The sequence below is a fragment of the Nicotiana attenuata genome, unplaced genomic scaffold, assembly GCF_001879085.1.
Source record: "Nicotiana attenuata strain UT unplaced genomic scaffold, NIATTr2, whole genome shotgun sequence".
In the NCBI taxonomy this organism is placed as follows: domain Eukaryota; kingdom Viridiplantae; phylum Streptophyta; class Magnoliopsida; order Solanales; family Solanaceae; genus Nicotiana; species Nicotiana attenuata.
This window is the reverse complement of record NW_017674290.1, coordinates 57706-84674: the sequence shown is the minus strand read 5'-3', so window position 1 is coordinate 84674 and position 26969 is coordinate 57706. Positions and strand designations below refer to the sequence as shown.

The 26969-nt window shown below is 41.9% G+C and overlaps 2 protein-coding genes across 6 annotated transcripts; one reads left to right on the top strand and one right to left on the bottom strand.

Moving 5' to 3' along the window:
• Positions 1 to 16288: 16288 nt before the first annotated feature.
• LOC109218356 (ACT domain-containing protein ACR1) lies at positions 16289 to 20066 on the top strand. Of its 4 annotated transcripts, none has more exons than XM_019382719.1 (8): positions 16289 to 16396; positions 17026 to 17156; positions 17372 to 17417; positions 17893 to 18007; positions 18191 to 18258; positions 18512 to 19168; positions 19283 to 19387; positions 19502 to 20066. In XM_019382719.1, the coding sequence occupies exons 2-8, from the start codon at positions 17083 to 17085 to the stop codon at positions 19895 to 19897; spliced, it is 1461 nt and encodes a 486-aa protein (XP_019238264.1). In that variant the 5' UTR covers positions 16289 to 16396; positions 17026 to 17082; the 3' UTR covers positions 19898 to 20066. The 4 variants fall into 4 exon arrangements, with proteins under 4 accessions (XP_019238264.1, XP_019238265.1, XP_019238263.1 ...); XM_019382720.1 differs by lacking the exon at positions 16289 to 16396 and adding an exon at positions 16413 to 16564; XM_019382718.1 differs by lacking the exon at positions 16289 to 16396 and adding an exon at positions 16413 to 16711.
• Positions 20067 to 21162: 1096 nt separating this feature from the next.
• LOC109218355 lies at positions 21163 to 25765 on the bottom strand. 2 transcript variants are annotated; one of them, XM_019382715.1, is made up of 3 exons: positions 25054 to 25765; positions 23481 to 23671; positions 21163 to 22005 (listed from the first exon to the last, which is right to left on the bottom strand). In XM_019382715.1, the coding sequence occupies exons 1-3, from the start codon at positions 25628 to 25630 to the stop codon at positions 21346 to 21348; spliced, it is 1428 nt and encodes a 475-aa protein (XP_019238260.1). In that variant the 5' UTR covers positions 25631 to 25765; the 3' UTR covers positions 21163 to 21345. The 2 variants fall into 2 exon arrangements, with proteins under 2 accessions (XP_019238260.1, XP_019238261.1); XM_019382716.1 differs by having other exon boundaries at positions 23481 to 23668; positions 25054 to 25761.
• Positions 25766 to 26969: the final 1204 nt, after the last annotated feature.

Genomic DNA, 26969 nt, shown 5'->3' with positions numbered 1-26969 from the left:
TTGGCGGAATTTCAAATTGAACTCGAAGAAGAGAAAAACATTGACACATTACACTGAGGAATTGTAGTTAAAGTTGTAGTTAAAATTTGTAGAAAAATGTATTATGTTGTTCATATATATATATATATATATACTAATAATTATTATTATCTAAAATAAAGAGTTCCAAGTAGTGTATAGGAATTGAAAGAATCCCTTTTCGAATTTTTTACATTCCTATGCACTATTATGAAACTATATTACCCTCCTACTCAAGTTTACTATAATTAAATTCTTTATATATTCCAATTACTATTTATGTTACATTTTAAGGAAATTAATTATTATATTAGGTCCTAAAATTCACTCTTAACGTATACTTCCACTCGTCCCCACGTTTCTCTCTCACCAACACCCCCCCCCCCCCCCCCCCCCCCCCCATGTATCTTGCACAAGAGAGCAGCATTCCACCATTACAACCATTAAAAACTTTTTGAAGCTATTAAAATTCGAATTGTGTTTTCAAAAAAAATTATTGTTTCATTGGAGTGTTGTTGCAAAAGAATTTGGAATTCTCTCCATGTCTCTCAATCTGCTCAATCTCTAATTCTGTAATGTTAAAGCAAAGAAAAGACAGCAGCAATTCCACCATTGGCAACCATTAAAAATCTTTGAAGCTTTGCATTCGAATTTGAATTTTCAAAAATCATTATTTGTTTGGATTGGGCGTTGTTGGAAACAATTGGGAATATGGTTTGGAGTTTATATCTTAATTTTGAGGGTGTTTTGGGGAAGATTAGACTTGTTTTTAGCTGAATTTCAGATTGAAACTCGAAAAAGAAGAAGAAGAAGAAGAAGACGACATGACACATTACACTGCAGAAATTGTAGTAAAGTTGTAGTAAAATTATATTATGTTGTATATATATATATATATATATTACATATATATATATATATATATATATATATATATTATATATATAAAAAGTTTCAAATAGTGTATAAGGAATGAAATCCCTTTTCGAGATTTTTACATTCCTATACACTATATGAAACTATATTATCCTCCCTACTCAAGTTTTACTATAATTACATTTTATATACCCAATTACCATTTATTGTACATTATTAAGAGAATTAATGATAATAATTAGTGTCCTAAAATCACTCTAACGTATCTTCCACTCTCCCCACGTTTCTCTCTCCACATCCCACCCCCCTCCCCCACGTATCTTGCACAAGAGAGCAGCAATTCCACCATTGACAACCATTAAAAAGCTTTTGAATTCGAATTTGTGTTTTCAAAAAAATATTATTTGTTTGAATTGGGTGTTGTTGCCAAGAATTGAAAATTCTCTCTACGTCTCTCTCTATCTCTCATTCCCTAATTTCAGTAATGTAAAGCAAAGGAAAAGACAACAACAATTCCACCATCGGCAGCCATTAAAAAGCTTTGAAGCTTTGAATTCGAATTTGGGTTTTCAAAAACCATTATTTGTTTGGATTGGGTGTTGTTGCAAACAATTGGGAATATGGTTTGGAGTTTATATCTCAATTTTGAGGGTGTTTTGGTAAAGATTAGACTTGATTTTTGGCTGAATTTCATATTAAAACTCGGAAGAAGAAGAAGAAGACATGACACATTACATTGTAGAAATTGTAGTAAAGTTGTAGTAAAATTGTATTATGTTGTGTGTGTATATATATATATATATATATATATATATATATATATATATATATATATATATATATTGCTAGAAAAGTAAACAGTAAAATCGACCGGTTATTTATTTAAAGATTCTCAAATCCATGTTGTCTAAAAGTTACACTGTGGGCCAACCGTGTATGCTCCACTTAGTAAAAATTGCACGGGGCGCCCTATTTGGTCGCCCCCATTTAACCTATACCCACTTTTTTAAAAACTTTTAACTTGTACCCACTTCTTAAATAACTTCAGCTCCCTTTCTCCTCCTTCTTCTCCTCCTTCGTTTTCTTCTTCTCAACAAAAGACAAAATGCAGAGCCTGTTTTTTTATTGGTCTTGCGTCGAAAACTTCAGTCTGCTCATGTTACTTACTCCACTAGCTTTGTATGAAGCGGAGACCACACTATATTTCTTGTAATTTTGATGATTTTGGTTGCTATCCGTATATTTTGTTATTTAAATACCTGCTAACTATATTCCACTAGCTTTAAATGAAGCTGTGACCACACTTTATTTCTTGAGCTTTCGATCATTTCTGCTGCTGTCCATATGCTTCTGTTGTTAACAGTCCATGTGTTTTGGTTTTGCTAGCTATGCAAGAACTTACTGCTATAGTAGATAACCATCCTGATTCAGTTGCTATAACTGGCTATAATTCTGGTTAATCTTTTGTTAGCGATGCAATCCATATCTTAAGTGTCTAGTTCTGTTGCAGACTAATAAAGCATAAAGCTAACATAACAATGAAGATGAGTATCATGTGTTATGTGCATTACAGAGAGGGAGTTAAAAGTAGCCAATTACAACACAAGAACTTCAGCTCTAGAGCTGAAGCTTCCCAGTTACAACACGAAAACTTCAGCTCTAGAACTGAAGTTTCCCAGTTACAACACAATAACTTCAGCTCAAGAGCTGAACTTCAGGCCCGGCTACTAGAATGCTGAAGTTTTGCATGATTGCCTTTGCTACTTCAGCCCCGTGTGCTGAAGTTATGTGAAAAAGCGGGTACGCTTGCAATTTTTTTTGTAAAGCGGACACAAGTTAAAATGTGGTACAAAAAACGGGTATAGATGCAAATGTCCCAATTAAATTGGCTGCATTGTTGCCTTGCCGGTGCTGGCCTATAAGGTGTACCCAACTGAAAGTTGAGCCTTCGGGAAGTATATATAGACTAGGCCCAAAGAAGGGTCAAGAACATGAGTTAGCGTTCCTATGAATCCAATTTACAACTAAAAGAAAATGCGTTAGGTTCGTCATTTGCCTTAAATTCTGGGTAAAGCCCAACATAAAACAAATTAGAAGAAAGGTAAGGTTTACAAATAAAATGCTTTGAGTTGGTTTCTTCTCATATACATTCAGACTGTGGTGAACGTACGCTGTAATATTTCCACTTACAAATCATTTCCACACTCTAAATTGATTGGTGCCACGTGTAAACTGAATCTACTGCTTTACATTTATGGCCTTCGCCATAATATCATTTATGCTTTACATTTCCACACTCTAAATTGATCGGCGTCGATGGCTTTCGCCATAATATCATTTATGGCCTTAGCATCTGCATCCGCCTGGGCGGCCTCAGGGCCCACCCTCTCGGTATCATCGCCCGCTTCTCCAACGGCAGCCCACGAGCCGCTCTCCGGAATGCGTGTTGGGCTGGCGTCGAGAACCGCCCCCCCTTGGGGAGCCAACCTCCCGGAACGGATGGCATCTGCCATAAAAACTGGCCTTGACTCCCGACGGGGCTCGCTCGCCCCCTCGTCTTCTGTGGCTATCCCCTTGCCGATTATCAACCGGCATCTTTTCCTTTCCGGCGGCTCCTCGCTCTCAGAAGTCTCCTCCACAGCCCGTGGGGATGGCATTGAAGGAGTCGCTTCCCTCGTGGATGCCGCCACGGGCAGCGATCGAGGAACCTCCGGAGCGCCATCACCGGGCGAGCCACAGGGTATGTATCCGTCTTCAGAGTCAGTCCCCGCCCCAGGTGATGTGACGACGTTCTTCTTCTTCTTCTTAGGGGCGCTCCGACCTGCCAACGCGAATAAGTCAGGTAACAAGAACGTAGGGAACTCCCAAACCGTAGCCAAAGAATTACCTGACGGGTCGTAATGTTGAAGAAATGCAGCCCAGGTACGGCATTCCTCCGCATAAGGTATTATTCTTTCCACCCATGATTTAATGTCATCAGTAAACTGGGGTGGGGAAGCCCTCGCTGCGAATAAAAAAGGGAGAAAAGCAAAGAAATCACAAGGCCGTATGGTCAAAAGCGCAAGCAGTCCTGAATTCTACGAGTAGAAATACTTATGTTCTGGATTCCATCTTTCCGGGAACCCTTCGGGATTCGACACCAGGTGCTCCGTCCTGTTGTAGAAATATTTACGCCAAAAGCGGCGGTTGGGTTTATCATCGGCTTTAACAACCAAGCCCCTTGTGCCACGACTTTTTAACTGCAGCATGGTACCCCTCAGGTAACCAGGGCTGAATAACTGTAAGAGGTGGTGGACCGAGACGCTGCACTCAGCCCAGGCCGCATAAGTGGTCATAATACGGCACACCTTCAAGGTGTAAGGAGTGAGCTGAGCCGGACACACATTGTAAAAACGGCAAAGCTCCTCAGAGGGTAGATTGGAAGATTGTAACCGATCAAGAACGGGTACTCGTAGAATGTGCAATATCCAGGCCGATGCACATTGGCATAGTCAGTCCCGGCCGGAACCATTTCCGCGTGGTCCGGAATATGGTGCGTCTCTCGAAGATCATCTAAGTGGGATTGTAATAAAACGCAGTTCTCCCAGGGAAGGTCTGGGCTTTTAGTTGGAAAATCCCTGCGAACATGCATCTCCTTCGGAAGGACGTTGTCTACACTGAGAGGAACAAGGGCCTTCTCCGCCTTTTCTCCTTCACCACCGGAAGATGGCGGAACCCTAGACGGGGCATTATCTTTGGCCTTTTTACTACTCTGTCCACGTTTTGTCATGATTATACTACGTAAGAAACGAAGCACTGGCGATAGGAAGTGTGGTTTCAACAGAAGTGGGAGAGTCCGTCACGAAATAACGGTTACAGGAAAGAAAGACAAAGGAGTAAATCAGAAAATGCTTTCCGAAGGCTTGAAAGTTGAATCGAATCGAACCTCTCTCCTACTTATAGGGATAAGTTGCGCAGAAATCGAAGAGTCATGATTCAAAACGTGCGCGGGAAACCAAAATGTCACATCATCCTCTGAACCGCCTCGGGGGCAAATATAATAATGACGCATACAGGCGATGACGTCATTCCAAAAAGGAAGCCACGCGTCAGTGGCTCAACAACGTCATATATTTCACCTCATTCATATTGCCGCCCCTGGTCGAGGTCAAATTCTCCTAAGCCGAGGTTCGCATTTCCGCCCATCGAAGACGCCCACCGAATGCGTCTCCAACGAGCGGAGGGACTAACTGTATAGGGTCAAATTTGACCGTCAGCATCTCTACGCCAGTGGGTACGCCCAGTGAGTGTACGCCGACTAACGTAGCGGGTACGACTCGGACGTGGGGACAAAAGCGACATCGTTTAGGACTCAGTGTCTTCACTAGGGAGATATTACCTGTCTTTGTAACTTTTTGATTCTTTCGAGGAAGGTCTCTTATTATATAAAGGAGACCTTCACATTGTAAAGGGGGGGATTCTGGAATTATACAACTCTCTCATTTTCTGGCTTTCTCTCTCTATCTCTACCTCAAACGAACATATTCTATTGAGTTCATATTATCACTTTGCCATACTAGATCTATAACAATAACATCATCTTTACATCTCTAGGTTTATTATATTTGATTACGATTTACCCTTTTCTTACTTTTGATTGTTTTCTAGCTTACAAAGTATATTGTTTAACTTTTGAGCCAAACAATTTGGCGCCGTCTGTGGGGATTTCGAGAATCAAAATCATAGTATCCACCTAGAGAACAACCAACTACCATTCTCTAAACCACACAAACACAAAAGATGGCTGAGAATAACACAAGATCAAAAGCTATATTGGGTGTCACTACCAATCTCCTTGGCCCTCTCAACGAGGCCAATGACGATGGCATCCTGAATGCAACCCCTAGTATCACATCGGGTGCGGAGATCTCACCTTCCCCATCCGAAGATCTGACGATCTTTTTCGAAAAGGGTGCTTCCACATCTGCGGCTACGGAAGCACCCTCAGCGATCAAGAAGCTACTGGAAAGATGGCTAACAAGCACTCTGAGTGGCTTGGTTGAGAGGTCACCACAAAGTNTCACCGTCAGGCAAACCACAGGAGAGGGACTCAGGGACTTCCTGGCAAGGTTTAACAGGGTAAGGATGAGTCTACCAAACGTATCGGAAGGTATGGCAGTCGCCGCTTTCCAGAACGGGTTGAGCAGGGATGGTTCGAAGGCAACCAAGAAGCTGCTGAGCCGCCTCATGAAGTATCCCCCTACCACGTTGGAGGAAATCCACAACGCCTATTGCGCCGAGGTACGAGCGGACGAGGACGATCTTAATGGGCCGACCCAACGGCTAACAGTGATACACTCAGAAACAAGGAGAGATCGACGGAACGAAGGACGACGAGAACAACTCCCCCGCTCCAACAGGGATCGACATCAGCCATACACCAGATCCTCCCATCCGCCACCAAGGCATACAGACGCGCTACAGCGACACGTCGCCCCACTCCGAAACGAAAGAGGTACGCCCCCTTTATTAACCGCCCATAACTTTTGTGTATCTCCTTCAGAAATAGTGTATGCACTAGAGAAGCTGGGCACCAAGGTGCAGTGGCCGCAGAAGATGAAATCAGACCCTTCCACAAGGAAATCAAACGCCCTATGTGAGTTCCATCAGGAACGGGGACACAAAACCGAAGACTGCATAGGCCTACGGCAAGAGGTGGTCAGGATGCTGAACCAGGGATACCTGAGGGAATTACTCAGTGACAAAGGGAAAATCAACTTTGCACGCGGACGAGAACAACCCCTCGGGCCGCCGAAGCTACCTTCCCCAGCGCGCACGATAAACATGATCGTCGGAGGCGGCGACGAGTCAGTGATCAATCACGTCAAGTTTGCCACCACACACAGACTAAAGCGGACCATCGCCCATGAACGGTATGACGACTTCGAAGATAGTATCACCTTCGATAAGTCTGATGCCGACGGTTTGTCTTTCCCTCATTATGATGCTTTAGTTATCACTTTACGTATCGCTGATACGGATGTTAAAAGAGTCATGATCGATGACGGAAGTGGCGCCTGTATTATCCACCCAAGGGTCCTCGTACAAATGGGACTCGAGGATAGGGTAATACCGCGCTGCATAACACTAACCGGTTTTAACAATGCAGTGGAACGGATGTCCGGAGAAATAGCACTGCCCGTCTTAGCGGGAGGAGTCACGCTGGAAACAACTTTCCACGTGATGAACCAAGAAACGGCGTACAACGTCATCATAGGACGCCCGTGGATACACGCCATGCGAGCGGTCCCTTCAAGCCTCTACCAAGTGATCAAATTCCCTACCCCATGGGGAGTATTCAGTATTCGAGGCGAGCCACGCACCGTACAAGAATGCTACAAAATAGCCCAAGACTGCGCCCACACCCAACAGCTAAAGGGGGCAAGCGCGGAGGCATAGCAATTAGCCGTGTCGGGGACTAAGGTCAACCCGACAACGGACGCCATCAAAGACCCCGACGTCGTGGAGGCCTGTAAAGCGACGGTCGAAGATCTCGACCCAGTCCAATTGGACGAAACCAATCTTACGAAGAAAGCCTATATCGGGCACGGTCTCGCCAACCCAAGTAAGTATCGTGAATTCTTAACTAACCATGTAGATTTGTTCGCCTTTTCCCATTCAGATATGCCGGGAATCCCGCGAGACATCGCTACCCACAAGCTGAATGTCGATCCACTACATCCGCCCGTGCGACAGATGAGGAGAAAATTCAACGCCGCTATCAACGAAGCGGTCAGTACGGAAGTAGACGAGTTACTGGCCAACGGCTCCATCAGAGAATCAAAGTACCCCCAGTGGGTCGCCAATGTCGTCATGGTCAAAAAGAAAAACGGGAAGTGGAGAATGTGTGTTGATTTCACTGATCTGAACAAAGCATGCCCAAAGGATTCATTCCCACTACCCCACATCGACCAACTGATCGACCCACTGCAGGACATGAACTACTGAGCTTCCTAGACGCCTACTCCGGCTACAATCAAATCATGATGGCCGAGGAGGACCAAGAGAAGACAACTTTCATCACCCACCAAGGGACTTACTGCTACAAGGTAATGCCCTTCGGGCTCAAAAATGCAGGGGCTACGTACCAGAGACTGGTCACCAAAATGTTCAAAGAGCAGCTCGGTAAGACTATGGAAGTCTATATCGACGACATGCTGGTAAAGTCGACAAGAAAAGAGGACCACATCGACCATCTGAAAGAAGCCTTCGAGATATTAAGAAGGTACGGGATGAAACTGAACCCCGAGAAATGCGCTTTCGGCGTGGCCTCAGGAAAATTCTTAGGGTTTCTCGTATCAAAACGAGGTATCGAAGTCAATCCAGATCAGATCAAGGCGATAGACGCAATACCCAAGATACTGAACAGCAAAAAGCAGGTGCAAAAGCTGACGGGGCGAATAGCCGCCTTGTCTAGGTTCATCTCACGATCCTCCGACAGATGCCATAAGTTTTTCAATATGCTGAGAAAGGACAATGGGTTACAGTGTAATGAGGAATGCGTCGAGGCCTTAAGAAAATTGAAAGCATACCTATCTTCGCCGCCACTGCTGGCCAAAGCAAATCCAGGCGAGCCCCTGCTGGTATATTTGGCCGTATCCGAGGTCGCCGTCAGCGCAGTCCTAGTTCGTGAAAACGAAGGTACGCAATCTCCTATTTACTATATTAGCAAAACCTTAGTGGACGCCGAAACACGGTATCCACACCTTGAAAAATTAGCTTTGGCATTGGTCGTAGCTTCACGGAAGCTCCAACCCTAGTTCCAATGCCACCCCATAAAAGTAGTGACGACCTTCCCCTTGAGAAGTATCCTACACAAGCCTGAGTTATCAGGCAGACTCGCCAGATGGGCCATAGAGCTCAATGAGCACGATATCTCATATCATCCAAGAAACGCCATCAAGTCGAAAGTACTTGCCGACTTCATAGCCGACTTCAGCGCAGAAATACTACCAGAGGCGGAATTAGAGGCACGCCGTGCCCCCTTCAACGCCGACCTATGGACTCTTTACACTGATGGCGCCGCTAATGCCTCGGGATCGGGACTGGGACTCGTTCTCGAGGTCCCCACGGGCGAAACAATTCGCCAGTCCATACGATGCCCCGAGATGACTAACAACGAAGCCGAGTACGAGGGTGTTATTGCAGGTTTGAAACTAGCCATCATGTATGGAGCTCGACGACTCGTTTTCCATTGCGACTCTCAACTCGTGGTGAACCAGGTCACCGGGACTTACCAAATCAAGGAGCAGAGGTTACAAAAATACCAGTCAAAAATTCACAGGTTAATAACCGAGTTCGACGAGTGTCGCTTCGAACAAGTTCCGAGAGCACGGAACGTTGAAGCAGACAGCCTAGCAAAATTGGCCGCAACCACTAAAAACTTCAACAAAGAAAGCGTGGTCACCCTCCTCCATTCGGCCATTGATCACACTGAGGTACTTTGTTTAAATTTGACTTGGGACTGGCGCAACCAATTTGTATCCTATCTGCAGGATGGAACAGTCCCACTCGACAAAAAAAAGCCAAGAAGCTCCGCGTACAGGCCGCCCGGTATTGCCTGATAAACCACGAGCTCTACAAAAGGACGTTTGGCGGACCCCTAGCCAAGTGTCTAGGGCCGCAACAAACGCAACCAGTGCTCGAAGAGGTACACGAAGGTCATTGCGGCGCCCATACAGGTAACCGCACCCTCGTGCGCTGCATAATACGACCGGCTATTATTGGCCCACTATGAAGAAAGACGCAGCGGAATATGTTCGCCGATGCGAACAATGCCAAAAGTATGCCCCCACGATACACCAACCAGGAGAACCACTTCACTCAGTCACTTCCCCATGGCCCTTCATCAAATGGGGAATGGACATAGTCGGTCCCCTACCAGCGGGACGAGGGAAGGTACGATGTCTATTAGTTTTAACTGACTATTCTTCCAAGTGGGTGGAAGCAGGAGCGTACGCCCAAATACGCGAACAAGAAGTCATCGCCTTCATATGGAAGAATATCATTTGCCGTTTCGGCATCCCCAAGGAAATCAGCTGCGACAACGGACGGCAATTCATCGGCCAAAAGACAACAGAATTCTTCGACAAATGGCATATCAAGCGGATACTCTCCATGCCATATCACCCCCCCGCCAAAGGCCAAACAGAGTCTTCCAATAAAACAATACTGAACATACTGAAGAAGAAACTCGAGGAAGCCAAAGGGCTATGGCCCGAGCTACTACCGGAAGTGTTATAGGCACACCGAACCACACCCAAATCCTCCACAGGAGAAACGCCGTACTCATTGGTCTACGGAACTGACGCGGTCATACCAGTCGAAGTCGGCGAACCAAGCTTAAGGTATTCACATACCAGCAGAGCAGAGAACGACGTAAACAGACTTCAAGACCTCGATGAGGCCGAGGAAAGAAGAGAAATGGCCCACATAAGAATGGTGGCTCAGAAACAACAAGTCGAAAGATACTCCAACAAGAGAGCCAAAATAAGACCACTCAAAGTGGGGGACTACGTCCTCAAAGCCAAAACATTGGCATCAAAAGACCCAACCGAAGGAAAACTGGGCAACAACTGGGACGGACCCTACAAAATCACAGCGGCAGCAAGTAAAGGAGCATTTCAATTAGAAACAATGGAAGGAAAAATGCTCCAAAACAATTGGAACGTCGCCCACCTCAAGTATTTCCATTTCTGAAAGGCGTCTCCCGAGTCGCACTATTTTTCCCTTACCCAGGTTTTGTCCCAATTGGGTTTTCTCGGGGAGGTTTTTAACGAGGCGACAGAGGGGACACCTGGAGATATTTGAGAAACAAGTTTAGCATACCAGCCACTCCATACGTCCTCCCGACTGGCATGACAAAGGGACTGGACTAGCGTGATCTCCAATGTATGAATGGCTACGGCCATCTCCAATGTATGAATGGCTACGGCCATCTCCAATGTATGAACGACTACGACCATCTCCAATGTATAAACGGCTACGACCATCTCAACGTGTAAAAGGCTACGGCCATCTCCAACAACATTATGGCTAAGGCCATAAACGATATTATGGCTAAGGCTATCGACGCCGATAAGTCGACCCTGCTCGACTACGACGGCAAGTAACTCGACGACAGTCGAAGTTACGCACATGGCTAAGGCCATCAACGATATAATGGCTAAGGTCATCGACGTCGATAAGTCGACCCAGCTCGACTACGACGGCAAGTAACTCGACGACAGTCGAAGTTACGCACATGGCTAAGGCCATCAACGATATAATGGCTAAGGCCATAATAAAAGGTACAAAAAGAAAAGAATAACAGCAAAAGTATAACTTCCATTATCATCCAAAAATACATGTACAAAAGAACCCATTTACGTCTCCAAATACAGCAAAACAAAATGAATACAAGTCCTAAAGGGCTTCGCCATTCTGTTCACTGCCCCCCGTCGGACCGCTATCTCATCCACCGCCGTCCTCGGCCTGATAGGCCGTAGAGATCCAAGAGCCGGATTCTAGACGGTTGACGTCTTCGGAGTTATAGCCCGCCCGGACTGGGGAATCAGAACTATACCCACAAGTTTCACGGGCGACACGGGCTATGCGCCGTTGCTCTTGAACCTCCACCTCAGTAGCTCGACCCGCAGCTAAGAACTCCTCGAATACGACCAATCTGGCCTCGGCGTACACCCACATATCATGCGCCTCACGATGCGCATCCTCATCAGGCCTTGGTGCAGCAGTCCGCTTAAGGACTTCAATCTCAGCCGTCTTGGCATCGAGTTCGGTGGTCATAGCGGCAACCTTGATACGCAAACCAGCAGCTTCCGCCGCTACCCCACGGCCAACCTCCAACTCTTCTTCCTTAGACTGGAGAAGAGTCTCCAGCTCAATGTTCCGAGCCAGGGCGGTCATCAGCTGCTCGTCGATCTGCTCCAGCTCGACCACCCTCCCTTTTCAGCTGGGCCTCCGACTGCTCCAAACCCTCACGGAAAACCCGAAATTCCGTGTCCTGCTTGAGTAGGTCCGCCAGCGCCTGATGCTTGACGCGGCACCGCCGATATTTCTTTACCACCTTGTTAAAGGTGGCTACCTTCCTTTGCGCTCGCCGCCCCCTCTCTACCTCCAAGATGAGAGTCTAAAGAAGAGGAAAAGGAGGAAAGGCAAGTCAGTATGCATCAAAATTTACTTTACGGTACATGAAGAAAATCGAAAAATACCTGCAAGGCCGCGCCGGCAACCCTCCGGGATAATTCCCCGTCGCTAACCCCTTTTAACATTTCACGCTCAAAGGCCGCACCTAGCAGGGTCATATCCGCTGCGGCCTGCTCGCTGTGTTGCAATAGGTTATACCCTCCTGGGATCAGAATTCGGCGATTGGATCTACCTGTCGTCATCCCCACACGGGCCGGACCCCGCGTAAGGAGTGAGCTGAGCTGGACACACATTGTAAAAACGGCAAAGCTCCTCCATCAGGGGGTAGATTGGAAGATTGTAATCGATCAAGAACGGGTACTCATAGAATGTGCAATATCCAGGCCGGTGCACATTGGCATAGTCCGTCTCGGCCGGAACCATTTCCACGTGGTCCGGAATATGGTGCGTCTCTCGAAGATCATCTAAGTGGGATTGTAATAAAACGCTGTGCACCCAGGGAAGGTCTGGGCTTTTAGTTGGAAAATCCCTGCGAACATGCATCTCCTTCGGAAGGACGTTGTCTACACTGAGAGGAACAAGGGCCTTCTCCGCCTTTTCCCCTTCACCACCGGAAGATGGCGGAACCCTGGACGGGGCATTATCTTTGGCCTTTTCACTACTCTGTCCACGTTTTGTTATGATTATACTACGTAAGAAACGAAGCACTGGCGATAGGAAGTGTGGTTTCAACAGAAGTGGGAGAGTCCCTCACGAAATAACGGTTACAGGAAGGAAAGACAAAGGAGTAAATCAGAAAATACTTTCTGAAGGCTTGAAAGTTGAATCGAATCGAACCTCTCTCCTACTTATAGGGATAAGTTGCACAGAAATCGAAGAGTCATGATTCAAAACGTGCGCGGGAAACCAAAATGTCACATCATCCTCTGAACCGCCTCGGGGGCAAATATAATAATGACGCATACAGGCGATGACGTCATTCCAAAAAGGAAGCCACGCGTCAGTGGCTCAACAACGTCATATATTTCACCTCATTCATATTGCCGCCCCTGGTCGAGGTCAAATTCTCCTAAGCCGAGGTTCGCATTTCCGCCCATCAAGACGCCCACCGAATGCGTCTCCAACGAGCGGAGGGACTAACTGTATAGGGTCAAATTTGACCGTCAGCATCTCTACGCCAGTGGGTACGCCCAGTGAGTGTACGCCGACTAACATAGCGGGTACGACTCGGACGTGGGGACAAAAGCGACATCGTTTAGGACTCAGTGTCTTCACTAGGGAGATGTTACCTGTCTTTGTAACTTTTTGATTCTTTCGAGGAATGTCTCTTATTATATAAAGGAGACCTTCACATTGTAAAGGGGGTGGGGGGGTTCTGGAATAATACAACTCTCTCATTTTCTGGCTTTCTCTCTCTATCTCTACCTCAAACGAACATATTCTATTGAGTTCATATTATCACTTTGCCATACTAGATCTACAACATTAACATCATCTTTACATCTCTAGGTTTATTATATTTGATTACGATTTACCCTTTTCTTACTTTTGATTGTTTTCTAGCTTACAAAGTATATTGTTTAACTTTTGAGCCAAACAATTGGAAAAAATATAATATAGGCAAATACCATACGAGACGAAATGGGTATGATCGAGGGCAGGGGCGGACCTAGAGCATTGGATACGGGTTCCCGGGAACCCAGTAACTCTTGCGTAGATCCTATAATTATATTAAGAAATTCACTAAATATTTATAAATATCTAACTGTGAACCCAGTTATTATTGCATATTAATTTGAAATTACGGTAGGAACCCATAAGCCTCAAATCCTGGATCCGCCTCTGATCGAGGGAGGGTAGTAAGTCGGGGTCGAAGGGCCGAAGTGATGGTGGCGATATCATGGAGAGGGGTTGGAGGGAGTGGGGGTGGGCACAATGGAGGGTGTGGGGCGGGAGGGGGAGGGTGGGGGCAGGGGTGGAGGTAAGAAATAGGGTGAACAGGGCTGAAAAAGAATTTTGGGAAATATTTTTCCTCCTTTTGGCAGGGAAGTCATTTTCCTCCAATTGAAGAAAATGAATTCATGAGGAAATATTTTTCAAAATATTTAAGTCAACCACGTATGAAAATTTGGAAAATATTTTCCTTCATACCTAATACACCCAAAATTATATTTCTTTTTGTCGAGCAATCAATGAAAATTCATAACAACGGTTGATCATGTCAAAGCTTAGTTAAAATCATTTTAGTAGACTTAGAAGACAACTACAAGTTTCTAAATCAAGAGCATCGATTAGTAATTGAATTTTTCTACTTATAGCAAGGTTTTATCGGCTGATCTAATATTCGGATTAGACTAATGTGAATGACGGCTATCATATTCACATAAAGATTCAAGTGTTCCTTTTCTTTAATCAACTTGATTATTATGTAGTAGCAATAATAAGTTTGACAACTTCATTAGTACGTCACGTGATGCATGCTAATTGTTGTGTTCAATTAACCTATTGGTTTATCTAGTAAGAACGGAGAAAAAAGAGTTGGAAAAAAACGTGCAGGACCATAACTATAAAGAGAAAGGATCACGTGCTTCACTCGCGGCCACCATTTTCGCTTGGCAACTACGTATCGACACCAACCACCCGAGCCGCCGCAGTGGATCTAGGAGTTTGCCACGCCCATATTTGACCGTACTCGTGGCACACCCCTAACGTAAAGCTTCACGGCCAACGTACGCCTAATATGTCTCGCCAGCCTTAACTTTCCCTGTTTTTTGGTACATATATGTATTCAATTTTTTGTAATATGAATGTGCGTAGAGAAAGCCCAATATTAAAGGATAACAAATAGTAGTATTTATGTGTTTGTATAGTAGCATTCAGAATACTTTTCCAGTACATACGTGGTCATATTATAAGTATTTTAATTATGATTGCTTCAATAAACTATGTCTTTTTGTTTTATTTTATGTGTCTTAATTTGATCAAATGTAGAGTCATTTTTGTCTATAGGGTGTTCATTGATATTCCTTCATGAGAAATTATAATTGCGTAGCTAGGAATTCTTTTTTAATGTATATATTTTATAAGTTGAATCCCTTTAACTTATTTGTGATTCTAATAATTTATATTTTGATCACCCGTAATGAAAATTGTAGCTCGACCATGATGAATAATATATCACAAAAGACCTTTAAATATTATGAATTTAAATATGGGAAACTTATACAAATGTCCCTAATAAATCTCAACTTACCAACCTCTAGCCATTAGTCATAGACTTACCAAAACTAGCCAATAAAAATTGAAAAACCAAATAATAAGATTCTTTCTCTCAAAGAATCACATGCAAAAATCACCTTCCATATTTTTAAGCGTGATTAGCAACATTAGATAAAAGACGGAAAGGAAATTTCATGGACGGGGTAGCAAATAAGGTGATGAAATACAAAAATCTATACAATATTCCAAAAATCTAAACAAAAAAGGAACTTTTTCAATGGGTATAGTTGAAATTCATTGAAATTATATAGATAAGTCAATATACAAAATTTGAGGAAGATTGGAGGTGATTTGGACTGGTTTTGTATCAAAATTCGTAATTAAATCGAGTTCAAAAAAGTCTTCTGCGACACAAGTATCAAACATGTATCACGCATGTATCACACACATAGGTATACATGGATATACATGTGATACACAATTGATACAAGTATGATACATATGTGATACACAAATGATACACAATGTGATACACATATCATTTTTTTTCATGTTCAGTTTTTACTTCGAATTTTCAATTCAAACCACCTCAAAACTTCACCAAATCATCCCAAAACTGAGATTCAAGCTCCTTAAGTTGTGCCCAATCTATTCTAATAACACCCACTCAAAACAAAGCAAAAATTTAATATTTTTTTGGTACAAATAGCTAATTGACTAATATTAGTAATATTTTATCAATTGGCCAATTTTTGTAATGAGCAACTTATAAATGGACATAGCTGGTAATTTCCCTTTTAAATATATCATGCCATTTTTGTAAAGTAGTGCTATTAAAGGTAAAATGAAACAAACAAACATAAAAGGTATTGATAAACGATTTGACCAGCTCATATATTTACTCAAATGCCCTCCTTCGTGACTCTCACGAACACTCCATAAAAGCACAGCCGAAAAGATTAAACAGATAATGTCACCAAATAAATACGTAGAAAACTTGGAGAAGAAGAAAAAAAGGAAAAAGGAAAAAGAAAAGAAGAAAAGGAGAGAGAGAGAGAGGTGAAGGGGAGTTTCTTGTGGCTGAAAAGAAAAAGAAACAGTAAGTGCGGATCTCCCCTTTACATAGTTAGGAGAGCCACATAACCCATACATCTCTATTAGCTGCAGTTTTTGATACCTATATTGACTCTTCTGTCTCCTACTATATATACATATTTCTCTTTCTTTGTTCTCAGAATTCAATCCCAGAAAGTGAAATCAACAAGCTGTAAATTTCTCTGTCAATCTTCCCCTATTTGAAATCCAAAAGATTTCTGTCAAATTATATGTCTGTTCAAAACTTTCGTTTGCATTCATTCAATCTTAGCTGGGAGTTGCTACTTTCTTCGAAGTTCCAATTTTCTCTATCAAGAAAGTGAGGAAAAAAATATCAAGAATTTCCTCCCCTGAGTTATGAATCTCCTCTTTCGTCATCTCGTTATAGGATGATTACTGCTGCTCGTGAACTACTTATCATCAATTTGGAAGTGTTTTCTTGGAAATTTATATCTCAAAATCTTCGCTGTTTAAGAAATCATACCTATCTTTTTTTATTTCCACGCGTTCCCATTGTTGTTTGTATATTACTACGTCCAACTTCTTGATTTTCAATTATAGGCAGCTGCCCAGTTTTATATAAATTTTGATTTTTCTCACATGTTGTACCTTATATGTATTTGCATATTACAGAATCCAATTACAGCTTCAAGCTAAGTTAAACTCCAGAGCTTTGAGGATCAGGACATTATGGAGATTTCTGCTTACAAACCCTATGGTGATCCTGAGTTCGAATCACTCATTGAAAGAATTCACCCTCCCAGGTTACAACAGTCTTAATAATGTTTACACCGGTTCACATAATATCGATAAACAATTGTTACTTAATTAAGACACATTATCACTTCAATTTATCACTTAATCATAGTAAACTAAATTAATTTGGTGTAAACACTTGAAGTACATACATATGTTTTTATCATGCTTTAATTTCGTATAGAAGGGAAGCTTATTTGTTTCTTGTTTGTTGGCTTTTCAGAGTGTGCATTGATAATGATTCCTGCCGAGACTGCACTATAGTGAAGGTAAGTAAAGATTAAAGAAGAATATTTTGCTATTATTCTCTCTGTAATCTGTTCCATTTTAATTGGAAAACTTCTATCATTGGTTATTCGAAAGGATGATAATACCAATTGATGTGTTAGATAATGACTTGGTTTGCGTTGTTTTGGCATGAGTGGGGGTACCTACCACTTAAATGGGTTCCATCAGATATTCGAAAAGAACTAATTAAAGAACCCCTACCGTACAAGAGTATCAGCGTATAAACCTGCGTTAGCATCATTTTATAGTTGTAATTATTTAAGTTAGGCGATAAGTTTATATATTTTTCTTAAGATTAAACCATGTGCGGATATAGTTGAACAATTTTTTTAAATTTTTCATTGTCCCAGAATAGTAGCGAGTATTGGACCCTTCTCTAGATTAAGGGGATCCCATAGGTTCCGTCTTACCAGGACTGAGACGTATTCGTTGTTGTTTGTGACATGTGTGTCACAGGTTGATAGTGCGAACAAACACGGTATATTGCTGGAGATGGTTCAAGTTCTAACTGATCTCGACCTTGTGATTTCAAAATCATACATATGCTCTGATGGTGGCTGGTTAATGGATGGTTAGTTCTCCTTTTCTCTATACCTTTCTCATCTCACCAATTTGCTTAAACATCTTTCCCAACAGCAAATCAAGAATGAATCAACAGCTGGTCTGAATATTATAATCCAATATAGAAATGCAACTAACAACTTTCTGAGTCATCCACAACTATAAGATTTGTTTTTTCTTGCTTCTTTACCAGTTTTCCACGTGACTGACCAACTTGGGAACAAAATTACTGACGAAAGCCTCATCCACTATATCGAAGAGGTTAGTCTATACTTTCTCTATGCTTCAGTCACTTAAATTAAGTATTTCAAAAACCATTTAGTGGGTTTTAGGGATAAGGCCAACAAAGCAGTTAATTTGCTCAATTTTCCCTCCTCTTGCTCTTTACTCGTTTCATTTTTTTTAAAAGAAATTGCTGAGCAAAGAAGTATGCTGGCAACTGTTGTCCAAAAGTATAGTATATTGTTTTTCTTTCAAATTAACATTTAACTAAAACAAGCTTAGTGTTTGACAGGCTATTTGTGCTAGTAGAAGAGGTTCCAGGGAAGTCCAAACATGTGTTGATAGAAATGTAAGAGCAAGGCATGTTTCAATGGAGCACATGGCCATGGAGATGACGGGGATAGATAGACCCGGACTAATGTCTGAGATATCTGCTGTGTTGGCCGAGTTGGGTTGCCACGTGTCTGCTGCCGTGGCATGGACACATAACAAGCGAGCAGCATGCATTGTCTACGTGGAAGATGAACTGAAGCATGGGCCAATCCAGGACCCCTATCGCGTGGCACAAGTACAGGCCCAACTGGAGAATGTTGTAGAGGCCCACCATTATGATGGGGAGCGACGGAGTGTGAGGCTCGCAGCACCTGCAGCTAGCCAAACTCATACTGAAAGGCGGCTCCACCAATTGATGGCTGCTGACAGAGACTATGAGCAATGTTGTTCCTGTGATTATGAGTCGAGTGCAGATGATGAAGTATATAGGCAGAAAAAGGGATGTAATGGTACAGAAGTAAAGGTTGAAAATTGTAGGCAGAAAGGCTATTCTATAGTTACTGTGAGGAGTGTAGACAGACCCAAATTACTATTTGACACTATCTGTACCCTAACAGACTTGCAATATGTCGTATTCCACGCCTCCATCAGCTCTTTTGAATCCATTGCCATTCAGGTAAAATCTATTACTTTTGCCTAACTGCTCCTTAAAGTCCTAGAGGTTCTGCGCCAGACAGGACGGTCTTCATGCTTTGTTTCTAACATTTCTATGTATGCATGTAAATCTCAGGAATACTATGTGAGACACAAGAATGGATGGACTTTGGATTCAGAAAGTGAAAGACGTAGGCTGACCCAAAATCTGATGGCTGCCACTGAGAGGAGAGTATCCCATGTAAGTTTCAAAGGATTGACTAACACAACATTTACAGTATATTTTCTCAATTCAACTTCCCTACTGCCCTAGAGAAAGGTACTCACAATTTGAAGTGACTTATGATTTGTACAGGGATTGAGGCTGGATGTTAGTACTCAAAACAGGGTAGGATTGTTATCAGACGTTACAAGAGTGTTTCGGGAGAACGGATTATCCATAAGCAGGGCCGAGATTGGGATACAAGGCGAAAAAGCAGTTGGCACGTTCTATGTAAAAGATGCTTCAGGACAAGCTGTTAACCCAGAAACCTTGGAGACAGTACGAAGAGAAATTGGAGGCACTGTCCTGGTGGTAAATAAATCCTTAGGAAAATCAACTTCTCAACCCACTTCTTCATCAAATACAAGCCCTAGCGTAAGCACTAGCCACAGCAGCAGCAAGCAAGACAAACCTGGTTTCTCGCTAGGAAGCTTGTTGTGGTCTCAGGTTGAGTGGCTTTCTAGCAATTTCAGACCTATAAAATCCTAAGATTCCAACCGGTGATCTGGAGATGCTTGTGTGTGTTGGCCATCTTATTTTGTAAATACATAGCATCATCCCTCTGTAAATAATTAGCAACACTTGTAAATAATGATAGACACACGATACCATGTACATAGCTTTGGAGCATAAAACAAGTGCAAGTTCTGAAGTTCAACCAGTGGTGTCTCTATCAACTGCTCCCTCCCTCTTCTAACAGTTGAGTCAACCCCGCCAATTTTCAACAGATTCTGAATTGGGCACTGAAAAAAGGGAAAGCGACATTCCATAAATTTCATTTACCACCTGGCTTAAGCATTAGGACTACTCTAATCAGTGGACTTAAGTAACTGGTCTCACTAAGCTGGAGGTGACACCTTAACTAAACAAGGGAAGAAGGTCAGACTCATTAAACGACTTTTTGATGATTACACGGGTCAATTAACTTTGATTAAACTTAGGGGTGTCAAATGGGCGGGTTGGGTCAATTTTGGGCGGGTCAAAATGGGTTGCGTCAATTGACCCGCCCAAAAGTTACTTGGGCTAAAATGGGTTGGGTCAAGATGGGTTAAAATTCTGGTCATAACCCAACCCACCCAACTCTTATTAAACTTTAATTAAAATATGTGTTACTTTCTTATACATTGTATAATTACTAAATAAGGCTTTTTTGCTTTTGTTATGGTCATATTTAAAATATTAATCAAAAAATAAAATTATTTCTAAGATATTTTGACAAACTTACTCATGGATCAATTTGGGCTAAAAATTAGCCCAACTTTAAATGGGTTGAGATGGGTTGGGTCAAGATGAGCTAAGTTCAATAAATGGACGGGTCAATAACTAACCCAACCTTGGGCGGGTTGGGGGGGTCATTTGGGCTTGGGCCAAATTTGACAGCCCTAATTAAACTTCACAATCAAATTTGGAATTATCTCCTTTGAATAATGCTCATATAGTGAAACAAGTAGGAAGACACCATCAGAATTCTGGTAGACACCTCATCAGCATTTAATATCACAAAAACTGTCTTGCAAGCCTCGAAGACATCTGCTAACAAGGACTAACATATGTGTAGTTGATATGCAGCAAGTACACATATAGTTAGTAAGTTATAGGAAGAGAGTATTGTAAAGAGCTTAATTGTTTTTTTGTCATTCAAATGGGCATGTCCATTCTGCCTTAATGGAGTATTATGCAGAAGCACAAACTCAACTTTCTTGTTGTAATTTTCTCTTGTTATACATAAATGGCATTGCCACCATATGGCAGAATCAATTTAAAAAGAAAACTGCATAAGTGTAATAATGGGAGCAACCCAATTGTTATTCATTATGCGTTCTATGTACAAACATATAGCTGAGAATTCTTAGCGCAGAGCGGAGAAAGGAGGATAGGGAACAACTATTCACAACAATAAATGAGCGGAAATAACTATATTTAAACCTTACATAAGGTCATGCCACCTCAATGTCATCAATATCCAGCCAATCATTTGATTCTTTGCTATCAGGATTCTGCACATTTTCCTTAACAGAACCACTATGATTCACAGAGCTGATACCACTGGAGCTTTTCCTCAACTGGACCCAATCTCGTGAGTCCTTATCAGAACTGTAATTTACTTTCTTTGAATTTGCGGGCACATCTGAATCATCCTCTTCAAGATCACTGAAGGACACATCCTCATCATTCTCAATGGACATGCCCGTTTTACTAGTACCCATAATTTCTGTGCTTTCTTCCTTTAACCAATCATCAGCATCCTCTTCATCACTCTCCTCTAACTTTATAACCGATGCAGATTGCAGATTTTCATCTTTGCTATTGGTAATAGGTCCTTCAACCACGAGTTTATCAACAGTTTGATTTTCACTAATGACAGGGCGCACATCCTTACCAGAGCCGGAAACTGTAGGTGAAGTGGAAGATTCCACACTAGGCATCTCTTGAACCACATCCGTAGAAACAGCAGTGGACGGGACAGCAAGCATCTCCTCATGTTGAGAGCCACTCCTGTCAGTTGATTCAGAAGTTCCCTTTTTTGACCAATCTTCTTCTATTGGCTTGGTTCGCTTATGTAACTCGTGTGCCAATGAGGCCCTGGCTCTGACAACCTACACACAGGATTAGCATTTTTAGCACCAAAGGTTAATAGCAGCCATTCTCGAGTACGAGGAATCAAGGATTAGTTACCATGCACATAGACCACCTTTTAACAAGGGCATGCTCTGATCATATGCTAACTAACCAAGCATGACCAGTCACTCTGCTTCAGTATTGGATTCTTTTTTTTTTAAAATAAGTTTCAGTATTCGATTGTTTTTTTTTTAAAATTAAGTTCAATACTGGAGTCATGCTCATTATATAGATTGACAGGTTATTGTCTCTCCCTCCCTGCTCATTCACAGGCACACTACTGAACAATACACGTTTATGGTACAAATTAGGGGGTCCAGGGGGTAACAAGAAGCCCAAGGCAAATCATAGGATGCTCACCAGAAAAATTTGAACAAAAAGTAATGCATTAAGAAAAGAAGTACAACCTTGAAGCATTCAACAGTCAAAGAGATGAGAGGATAGAGGAGCATGAGAATTTCCAAGCAGCAAAACAGAAAAGGAGAGGAAAGATTCATGGTGAAAAGAAAGGTATGAAGATGTTTTGACTAGCTCCCATGAATGGCCACAATGGCTTCACATGTACAGTAGTGAAGGCCCAAGAATAGTACTGCATCAGAAATAGGATAAAGAATATCTCTAAGCTCTGATGGCTTGTTCAAATGAAGATGCAATTGTAACAGTAAAAGGAGGTGCAGATTGCGTGCTACAGAAATACTAGCATTGGTTTAACGAGAAATAAGCTAAAAAGCTTCTCACTGGGGAAAAAGCTTTTCTGACCCATACACATCAGGATAACAACTTCCATGCAGGGTAAGACTGCATACAATAGATCCTTGTGGTCCGGCTCTTCCCCGGACCCCGCGCATAGCGGGAGCTTAGTGCACTGGGCTGCCCTTTACACATCAGCATAACAACTTCCATTTACCAAAAAAAAACTGCATAAGAGTTGTTCACCTAGAATCAAAAGAGGCCAGGAATTTCTCTAAACCCCATAATTAATCATGATATGTGGTGTTCTCTCAAATCCCAGATTAACTTTTTCTGTTTAGGATAGTCCCAACTGTGTCTATTATCTCACAAGGATACTTTTCCCTATGCTCCTTAAGACTTATTCAGCATTCGATTACAAATAGTAACACAAGAGCTACATAGTAGACAGAGTCAATTGGTGTCACCAACTAATCATAGATGGTAAGTTATGCATGGAATGGCTTCTACTACCTTTGCAGATAAAGATTGTTTTTCTTGGTAAAAGAAAAAAAACATCACTTCAACAACAACAACAACAACAACAATCCCAGTGTAATCCCACAAGTGGGGTCTGGGGAGGGTAGTGTGTACGCAAACCTTACCCCTACCTTCAAGAAGGCAGAGGGCCTTTTTCCGGTAGACCCTCGGCTTAGGAAAAGTGTAAAAAAATAAATGGAAATGAGAAATGGAACCATTACTGGCATTACATGCAGTGCCTTACCTGGGGCGTGGATAAAAGTTCAGCATCTTGTTTATCCAGTCTAGGGTGAAGAAGAACAAAGTAAATCTCCCAAAAGCGAGCCTCACTCATGTAACCTGGGCAGAGCTCAATCCTCAAAGCGGCCAGTCTTGGAGCAAGGCGTTCAACAGCTAATGCATGCTCTTGTTGTGCATCAGACAAGTCAAAATCTACTGTAAAGGGAAAAACCATAAGATAATTGATGTGAGCTAACTGCTTAATATTCCCTTTAAGTTTACACAACGAAGAGTACACATGATTGACTACACAACAACAACAACACTAGGAGTAGTGATAGCCACATATATGGAAAGAGTTATTGCCATGCATAATAACCAATAGTTTATGAATTAAGGGCTTCAAGATTAGCCAGCAAAGCAAGTCTTCACCTTATCAAAAAAAGATTAGCCAGCAAAGTAGGGAAGCAGAAAACATGCAATTAGAATTTTTAAGAGTAAGAATGTATAATATTTATTTGGCTAGTAGGGTAAACAATTTGAAAGATCGATCCAAAAGTAACAGAACATAGTGAATTGGTGTCATCAACTGACATAAAAACATTAAGTTGTCTGTTGAGTTAAGACTAACCACTCATGTAAATGCGCAGAAAAACTACCTCTTCAAGTCCAAGATAAGAAAATTGAAGTGAGAAAGAGAGTCAGCATATATAATTAAATGTCACGATCATAATGGGGGTATTAATAAAAGTTCAGCGCCTTGTTTAGGGTGAATAAGTACAGATATGACCTAAGTCATTGATAAATAAAAGGGCAGTGATGCAAAAATCCAAAGGGTAACGTTTCATCATGAAATGCACATAAATAAGCATTTCACCATTTGACTGGTGGACATGCAAAAGATATCTGTGCACAACGCTTGCAACTTTTATCCCTCTACTTTCAAGTAATCAAACAACCATTGCATCTTTTACCTCTATTCAAGTTTCGTTTTTCTTTCTAATTCCATTAAGGACTTGATTCCACACAATTTTCATTTGCTAGGACAATGTTTTACCACTAACCAAGAAGGAGTTCAACCTCTCTGATCCCCTAGTTCAAATTTGAAATACCAAATTATCATACAGTACCACATCAATTAACAATCTCTTATGCTATGGTCGAGTTTGCACAACCAACATATATATCAGGAACAGATCAAGGCAGTAGTTTTGGAACCCCAGTATACGGGATCCTGCATTAATCAAATTGAAACCTCAATAAAGCTTCCATCTTTTCTATCTTTCCTGCTGGTACCTAGTAATTGAAATGTTTCAGTTTTAGGCCAGTGTGAATTGATGGGTGATCTTTCGCAAGCTACAAGTCTAATCCGACAGTTTAATTTCATACTATCATATTCGGCTAAGAGAGGGAAGTCTTCTCATGCTCAAGCCATCTTTTCAATCTCCGATTTCTTCTTTCGTTAGCCACCCCCCCCCCCCCCCCGGCCTTAAAAGTAGCACTAGAAGGTTTGATCTAGAGCATTGAAGTGAGTATTAAAATGCAGCGAAAGTATGAAAGGGCAGGTTCAAGTAGAAAATGAAAAAGGGAAAAGACACCTTCGTCGTCTTCGTCGTCGAGCAAAGGGAAATCCAACCAAGTTTCAGGATGCATAGCAATGTCCCTCACAAAAGCTACTACTTCCTCAGTAACACCTACTGCACCTCTACCTTCTTCTTCCTCCTCCTCTGGTCCCAGTTGCAGTAAGTTGGATGCCATTTTGGTAATTTCGGAGACAGGAATATTCTTCGACAGCTTTGATATTCCAGTCTTGAATCTGCCGCCAATTTCAGCAATATCGCTCCGCAAACCCGCGATCCCTGCCGGGTCGGATTCTTCGTCATTCGAATTACGATTCGGTTCTGAATTCGGATCCTCTAAAGGTTTGTAGGGCTCGGATTGAGGCGGTGGGGCCAGGAATGAAGCCACTCCCCAAAATTGACGGGTTAGGGTTTTGGTCAGCTCTGAGATGTCCTCCTTGACGCCGCGTGATGGTGATACTGGCGATGATGAATCATCATCTGTTTGTTGCTTCTCAACAGTGGAGTGATCGTGATTTGGACGTGAAACGACGTCGTTTTCGTCATCGTCGTCGAGTTTGAGTGTGTTGGCGATAGATCGAGCAAACCATGACATTGTAAGATCACGAACCGAGAAATGAGGAAAACTTTCACAGGCCGCCGGCGAAGACTATTTGGTTTGGACAGTTGCGAACTTCGCAATCTACAAGCAAATAATAGAAGAGCTCAAGGACAGATTAGCAAGACTCAATTACGTCGTCGTTTAGTGGCCACCTATACGAGCCCACCTGGCTACTTAGCCAAAAATAATTGGTCTTGCTTCAAAATTATGAAAACCTTGTTTTGAAAAAAGAAAAAATTAATCAAACACTTCATAATTTTAAAGCAGAGTTCGTTTGGATAATAATTGTTAAATTTGGAAAAATGAGTATTTGAGTCGAACTTCATTTAGACATATATTTAACTTGGAAAGAAGGGAATACAAGTTTTGCTAGTGAAAAATGAAAATCATTATGTCAATTGAAATACTCTTCAAATCAGTTTTTTTACTTCAAATACTCTATTCAAGTTGAAGTTAAGATAATGGACAAAATTATAAAACAAATACTAATTGTCTTTTGCATTCTAAAAGAAGTTTCTATTTTATAAATACACCATTTCCTTTTTTACAACTGTGGCTCCAGTTTTTCCTTGGCATGTGGCATTCCCTTATCCAAAACAGCAAATAGAAGGCGATCATTTTCTCTCTTTTTTTCTTTTTCGTTGGTTTTTTTCCCCAAATAAAATGAATCACTAGTCTTTTTTTTTTAATAAACAGGGATAACATATATATATATATATATATATATATATATATATATATATATATATATATATATATATATATATATATATATATGTTAAACTTACGTTAAATTGTCTTTTCCATCATTCAAAAAGGAACAAGCCTTAAGGACATTGGTATTGCGCAAGTCGGCTAACGTACAGCAAACATCAAAACTAATATTCTTGACAAGATAGACAGAGCCCACCCTATCTGGTTCCAGATTATTTATAACAAAAGGGGGTGGTGTAGCTAGCAGTTGATAAGCAGTAGCATGATTGAGTGCATCTCGTGCCAGTTTATGGGCCACTTTGTTCCCTTCCCTGAAGTTATGGCTAATCAACGGCTCCTTCAGCTAGTGCATTAACCACCTGCAAGAGTGGTGGATAGAATTGTGAGGAACAGATTTTGAGTTCAAAAGCTTAATTACCTCAGTTGTGTCAGTCTCCACGACCAAAGGAGTTAGTCCATTTGTTAGTGCTAAGTTGAGGCCTTCCTTGAGAGCCTCCGGTCCAGCCTGTAATGGGGATCAAGATGGTACGTCATTCAATCATTTTGCATAGTTTGTGCAAGCTACTATTACAACAATAACATTTCAGTCCGGAAAGGATAGAATGTACCTTACCCCTAA